Consider the following 7,591-nt stretch of genomic DNA (forward strand, 5'->3'; position numbering starts at 1 on the left):
CCGTCCCGCTGGTGAATGTCTCTGCTGCGGGTCCAGGCTGGCGATGCTGAGCGGAATTAAGCTGGAGGCGGGCGAGGAGTGGATGGCGTGCTACCAGGACGAGGTGAGCAGGTGTCGGCGAATTCATAATGGATAGGGCTTTGATTACATACTCTGGGCTGGTGGGACTTTTATTCTTGAAATTAATAATCATACCCCACACACATACACACAGATTTACAATAATACTGTTTTTTTTATTGTTCAAGTTTTATTTATTGACATTCCGGGCAGGGCATTTAAACTGGAAAAAAACAACACCAAGCAAAATTCATTCGTTTTGAACAAATGTATAACTGTATTTTTCATATTATTTCGAGTCAACTTGTTTTCTCTCCAGAGATGCTGTCCATGCAACTGCAGAAACGCTTGGCAGTGCTGATCAGCGTGAGAATCGGCGTCCTTAAAATCAAATACTGTGATTTTGTCACCACGAAGGACTATGTTGTCACCACGAAGATCAAATCTTTAGGCTGGTTCGCCTCCGTCCAACCACGAAATAGTGCGATTAATAGTGCGATTAATCGGATCTCGCAAAGAGAAAGCAGCCTCCTGTAATCTAATTCAATAATTCCGATCATATTTACCGATTCATCAACTTTCTGCGTCACTGGTGCGCACCCAACGAACAGCTAAATTAGATGGCATTGAATTGGTGTTAACTTTTTATTTTACTGTACTTTTTAACATAATGAACAGGCCTATGCTTACAATATTTTATTTTAGTCTATCTGTTTATTGCTGTTGATCTGATTTTTGTATCTTGCTCTTGGCTGTTGTGTTTGAGGAGTTTGACAAAAATGCACGCACACAAAATACCTTTTCAGAAAATCAGCTCGGTAACTAGGTGGGACATGTTTTCAATATTATTAAACCGAAACTGAAACGTTTCCACCAAACTCAGCTTCTAGTAACCCCTCCAATGCATTAATCAATTCTACAGTTTCCATTTTTAAACCTTAAAACTTGGAATAGATTCGCGTTACAAAATGGGGAAACAATTGCTTGTAAACAATAAATAAATAAAATAAAAAAATACGATTACATCATTGAAAGACTGATATCCAGAATTTATAGGTTTCCTTCTCGCGCTTTATTGGTAAAGGCAACCAATTAATTAATGAACACAGGAGACTCATATTAAACGCTGTTACTGAAACATGTATCACTGGGGAGCCAGGGAGACAACCGTGTCTAAATAATTTCCAATATGTCACGATAACAGTTTACAGGGTGCGGTGTTATAAACTAAAAAAGGAAAAAGGAAAAAAAAACATGTGTATAAATAACTGCATTCTACTTTCAATGTATTGATCGTGGATGTTTCAGGGCTGTGAAGAGTTGTTAACCTTATTTCGATCACAAATGGTTAATCAACGCTGCAGTCACTCACCTCCACGCTGTTTTAATAAATAAAAAGAAACGTTTGAGACAGTGAGATAGGCTTTCCCTGCTGCTAAAATAGAAGTGATGAAAGCGTCTGTGTATTTCCATTTGCAACAGGACAAACGTGTGAAGTGTATCCGTGTCACACATGGAAAATAAAAACGCGTATTCGAGCTAATTGACACGAATCACACATCAGATCAGGACACGGCAGCGGATGGTACAACTAACCTGGACTTTTTTTATTGATGCTATTTTGCATATTGAGGCTTGTGGTATTTTGTAGGCTTATATGTAGGACTTCTTGCACATAGGCCCACAGTACCTACATGTCATCTTATAGCTCGTTTGGTTATGTTTTGGTGGATATTTGGCTTTTGTGTAGACTTTGCACTGAACTTTGAATTTATTTATTTACGCAGAACGAAAAGCGCGGTGTTGAACGCTACCCGTTTTCATGTGTGAAATCAGATTTCGGATGGATATTATAGAAATTGAAAAACTTTCTATGGCCTTAACTAAATTATTGTAATGTAATGTTAAAAGGTCTATACTAAACCAAATATATATAATTTTTTGTTTTTGTTCTTTACTGACTTAATCTTAAACAATTCGGCTGCATTCATAATACGGTGCATACATTGCTGGTTTAATTAGTCTTAAACCATTGTCTTATACAAACAATGTGTTGTTTTGATTGTGATATTATATCGTAAATCACGTTTAGGAAATCGTACTTAAAATATCGTTGTTGCGAAAGGTGCGGGAACAAGTGGGGCGGATGTGCTGCTTGGGAATTAAAACTAATTTATATACAAACAGGGTGTAATCGAGGTGTCATTATATAAACGAAATCCCAATCCGTTGCTGAGTATTAATAATACATTGTAATAAAAGCTGTTTTAGGTTTGGATGACAGATCCAGATGTATACCAATTAATGTGACACACACACTGAAGCTCCATAGCTGAAATATGACGATATTTGAATGTTCTGGGTGGAGATATATCGATTACACTTACAATCTGTCCTGAATAATTGAATTAATTGAGAGGTATGTATCCGATTATTTTATTTGGCACAACAGATATAAGGTCATTTTATAAAGAATGTCTCAAACGCAGATTCCGATGAGGGTGGCACAATTTCATGGTTCAGATAGGATACCCATTTAGGGTAGCCCAACACAATGCATGTACAACCCTAAAGATGTGGCAAATACACCTACAACTACCACTACATCCACAGCAAATATACTGCTACTTAATAATAACAATAATAATAATAATAATAATAATAATAATAATAATAATAATAATAATAATAACATGGAATTATTCAATCAAAACATATAATAATTAATATAATAATATAATATGACTACAATACTGTCTTATTTGCATATATAATTGTGTAGCCTATCTGTTTGATTGTGGGGCGTGTAATAGGCCTATATTAGCTAGTAATAATGCTAAAAAACAAATAAAAAACCAAAACCAAACGAAATCATATTCCCTGGCTTGAGGCAACGTAATTTTAAGTCGTATAACACTGTTTTCCCCCCTGCGCACCATGCATGGTAACTCTCGTGTAATTGGTCGGGTTTGAGTTTTTACAAAACAAACAACCAGACAAAATATTATGTTTTTTTTTCCCCTGTCTGTTGCACAAAAATATTTGTGTTTTTGTTTTGTCTTTCGCCGTAGAATTGATTCAATCCAATCCAGTAGTTCTGCCTGCCTGTGTGTGGTCTTTGCGCCCCGCAGTTAGATTGACTCCTCAGGAATAAACTAACCGTGTCAGTCAGCGGGCGACATATGGCTACCAGGGTGTAGGAAACAAGCGAATAACCAAAGCTAATAACCCAGGAGGCGTTTCTGTTATTCCCAAAGCAGATCCAAAGGTCAGCGGTTCTTACGGCATCGCCTCTACAGGACCGCACGACAATGAGCTCCACAAGCCGCGTCTTTAGCCTCGTCCGCCTCCCCCCCCAGTCAACAGTAATGGGCTATCGGCGGGTGACTTTAAAGAGCGCACCGTGTCCGACTGACAAGAGAGAGAAGAAAAGATGAGCAGGCCGACAATGGGGTTATAGGAAATAGCCGGGTGGGTGGCCTGAGTGGATTTACATGAGGAACACAGACAGCAACGAGTTAATGAAATTAGGAAGAAGCCGATCAAAGGCGGGCCTGGGTCCTGGGCCCATGGGAATGTCGGCCACCTAGTCGAATGAAAAAGGCGGCATACCATTAAAACTAAAAATAAATACATAAATAATAATAATAAAAAAGACTACAATGGATAACTTGTCCGGTCTGTGCAATATTCATTCCTAAAAGCCAGCGCGAGTTTGGGTTGTCCATGGCTGTGTGCTTTTCTACAAAACAGGAGCTGAAAAGTAACCCCTTAAATCAAAACTACTAGTTATTTTATCAACGTTTTAAGAAAGGAAACTTCCCTCAGAAACAAAATAATTTTGCATCATTCAGGACACAGCCAGGTAGGCTTACCTCTTTATCCATAGGCAGGAACAAGTTTAAATAATAAAAAAACAAATGACACTGTGATATGCACTCAATAGCAATTGCCTCCCTTGTTGACTCCTCTCCCCAAGTGTGTCTGAGGTGCCCGGTCTGAAAGCGTTTTTAAGTCCTGACTCCAAACAACCCTTTTTAAACCTGCTTTTCATTAACTTGATTTGAACTAATGACACATTTTAGCTACTATATTCTTCTGCTCTAATATATGTACATTTGTGTTGTTATCTGTACTCTGTCAGTTTCTCTGTTATTTATCATATTTGTCATATTAGTCATATTTGACTGTACAGTGCTTTGAGTTTCTTTGAAAGCAGTTTATAAATCAAACGTATTATTATTTATTATCAATGTCTTCTGGTTCTTTTTCCAGGAAAGCTTTTTAACATATAGTAATTTAACCTAACTTGTAAAAAAAGTGTTAATAGTCATCCTTACAGAGGATATGAATGTACCTGTTGAAACCCATAATGCCTTGTCTCACCTCATCAGGAGTGATTGGCACTGTTGCCCTTTGTGGGTCTGTGGCACTTCTCAGCTGTAACACTTTCTCTGATCTTTCCTTGCAGCTCTACCCTAATGTGAGTGGCCTGCCGCCCAGCCTGGGGCACAGTGGGTACCTGTCAAGCTCAATGCCAGCTGGGTCCATGGGCCTGCCCTATGTGCACAACAGCCATGGCGGTGCTGGGGTTGGAGGAGCGGCAATGGGCAGCGGTGGGCTGGGGGGAATGGGGGGCCTCCCCCAGCTGGGCCAGGGAACAATGGGGGTCATGCCGGGCCAGGCGGGTTATGGGGGCGGGGGAGTGTACGGGCTGGAGGCGCCTGGAGAGGCCAAGGGGTTCCGCCGCAACTTTAGCCACGCCAAGCCGCCCTACTCCTACATCTCGCTCATCAGCATGGCCATCCAGCAGGCCCCGGCCAAGATGATGACCCTGAATGAGATCTACCAGTGGATCCGCGACCTGTTCCCCTTCTACCGGCAGAATCAGCAGCGCTGGCAGAACTCCATCCGCCACTCCCTGTCCTTCAACGACTGCTTCGTCCGCGTGCCCCGCTGTCCCGAGATGCCGGGCAAGGGCTCTTACTGGGCACTGCACCCGGACTCCGGCAACATGTTTGAGAACGGGTGCTACATGAGGCGGCAGAAACGCTTCCGCTGTCGGAAGCCGGACCGGAAGGCTGGGAAGGATGAGAGCGATGCCACCCCTGCTGCCGCTGCCTCTTCCTCTTCCTCCTCTTCCTCCTCCTCCTCTACTGTGGCCACCGCTGCCCTCTCCCGCCAGTCCAGCCAGGAAGCCTCTCCGGACCGGTCCCCCCTACCCCTGAGGGACAAAGCCAAAGCCACCACGGCCCATGTTCGGCACTCCCCCCCTGTGGATCCCCCCCTGCACTTCCAGCCCCTCTCCCCGCTCCCCCAGCCCCCCCACCTGAGTCTGGACCCGGGCCTGCGGACCGAGCCTCTCCACCACCCGTTCTCCATCACTCACCTCATGGCTGCAGAGCTCCAGCACTGTAGTGCCCAGCGTGGTGAGGCGGGCCCCTACGAGGCTGGCACCTGCTACCCCGGGTACATCCCTGCCTCCTCATCCTCGGCACAACTGGCCAGCGTGTATTCTTACTCCTCTGGACGAGAGGTGGCACCCCTAGTGGGGGATGCCCCTTACTACTCCAGTATGTACTCAGTGCCCATTCTGAGCTCCTCCTGATGTGCCACCATGCCAGGCTGTGCCCCCCCCACCCCACAGCAACACTGGTTTGCCACCTGTACGGGAGAGGGGGGGTGCAGAATAGGAGAATGACGTGCTGGTCCATTTCCCCCTCATAATAGACTGTGTCGCACCGAGTGGGACTTCTGTCAGTTAACGTAGAACTTGATCTTCAAAAGCCTTTTACTTAAATAAATGCCAAACGGATGGAGCTGGGAACTTCTAGCAAGGAGGAGAAGAGAGCTGGCTGCTTGGGGCTCTGCAAATTCTTCACGTTACAGCGTTACAAACTCTCGCCTTCAGCCCCCGAAAGTGGTCTGCTGCTGGAGATCCAAGGACGTGAATCCCATGTGTGGTTTCAACAGAACGATGAGCATAAACAAATTCAAGACAATAATTCAAGACCATTTTATCATGTTTACATATTTTAATTTATTTTCTGCAAATATTTTTCAACACGGATGTCTTTAGGTTCAGCGGTGACGGGGGTGCGAAGAGACACTAAAGACTGGCCAAATGCCCAGAATCAACTAGCCGAATGCTGCTTTTTCCCCTTTACCAGTTGTTCAAGGGTGGTTTAAGCTCAAGTGACTGATCAGTTAAAAAATAAATATGTATATATAACTTCTGAATGTGATTTTTATATCCTGTTTCGATTTGCCTTGTTTTTCATCTTCAAAATATTGTCTTCCGGGAAACAGTTCTGAGGACAGAAGGAGTGTATTTCCATGCATCCATCTCAAACACTGCAATCACCGGGGTCTCTGCCCAGAGTTGGTCAGGAGACTCAGAGAGCTTCTGAGACCAGGACTTTTGAAATCCAAAGTGACTTAAATGACTGTAACTGGACTGTAAATGATCAACTATATGATTTGCCAATGACATCACTGTAACTGACCCCAGATCTAACACTCACTCATACTCCAACCAGAATCACAGGGGTATGTCCTTGCCATATCTCTAATTACTGATGTTACTGATGTGTTGGACTTTTGAGGCAGATATTTGTACACGTTTCCCAATTGTGATTTGGATTGCAGTGTTTAAAAGGGGCAGAATGGGATGTAAAAATCCCAATGGAGGATAGGAGGTATGTTTTGATATTTTAACTTTTGCCATTGGGTAGCTATTCAATGTTTTTGAAGAAATGCTCTTGATCAACCTCTCTGTACTCACAGTATTCCTTTTTTCACAATGTGATGTCATGTTAGAAACCCAGAAATAAAACCCATTCCACTTATGTCAAACTACCACAGGAGTGCTTGTTGTTTTATAACTGTAGCAGATCCCCCCACCTACATTAAGTTTGAAGTGCAGTATTTTTGTGAGCTTGCTCATTTAACATAACATTTCTAATCAGAAGGGATCAACGAGTGACCAATTCAAATCAAATTAAAAGGGACAACCACAAAATATTTGATATTTGCTAATTCAATTTACATTTGCTTAGAAAAGGGAATCCTGACACAACACACAGAATATAAGAATCACTGCAGTTGTAATGGGAATGTTTTCGCTTATGTGGGATCCAAGTTCATTTTGGTTTCCTTGGATAAAAACGATCTCCTCTGTACACATTTATGTGCTTCCTGGTTGTTACAGAAATACACTGGATCTCCTGACCACAATGGTGTTGGAAACTGGTACAAAATGATCATTTTCAAATTGGCCGTATACTGCGAGATGTGATGCGGTTTCCAAGCAGGCGTGCCCTGAAGGTTATGTACTCAGAACTCTTGTGAAACACCGCCACAAATCATTGTTAGTTGATTAAGAGGTCATTTTTTAAACTTTTATTTTTAAAATTATTTTAATACAAGTACATGTCTCAGGTGTGTTCCAATGTATACGGTGGTAGTTTTTGTCCTGTGTTTACCACATTTGTGTGAAAGCATTCCTTAAATGTATCCCATGTCCAAGCTA

At 42.6% G+C, this 7,591-nt stretch overlaps 1 protein-coding gene across 1 annotated transcript; it reads left to right on the forward strand.

The window, feature by feature from the left end:
* Positions 1-43: 43 nt before the first annotated feature.
* Positions 44-5,668, forward strand: LOC136764022 (hepatocyte nuclear factor 3-beta). The gene is made up of 2 exons (XM_066717853.1): positions 44-103; positions 4,532-5,668. Exons 1-2 carry the CDS (start codon positions 44-46, stop codon positions 5,666-5,668), a joined length of 1,197 nt encoding a protein of 398 aa, XP_066573950.1.
* Positions 5,669-7,591: the final 1,923 nt, after the last annotated feature.

Source organism: Amia ocellicauda, chromosome 12, assembly GCF_036373705.1.
Source record: "Amia ocellicauda isolate fAmiCal2 chromosome 12, fAmiCal2.hap1, whole genome shotgun sequence".
NCBI classification, from domain to species: domain Eukaryota; kingdom Metazoa; phylum Chordata; class Actinopteri; order Amiiformes; family Amiidae; genus Amia; species Amia ocellicauda.

Bases quoted from the DNA above. Each gene is read 5' to 3' on its own strand.
- LOC136764022 (XM_066717853.1), top strand. From the start codon at position 44: ATGCTGAGCGGAATTAAGCTGGAGGCGGGCGAGGAGTGGATGGCGTGC. The intron at 104-4,531 runs GTGAGCAGGTGT...CTTTCCTTGCAG, and splicing joins TGGCGTGCTACCAGGACGAG to CTCTACCCTAATGTGAGTGG.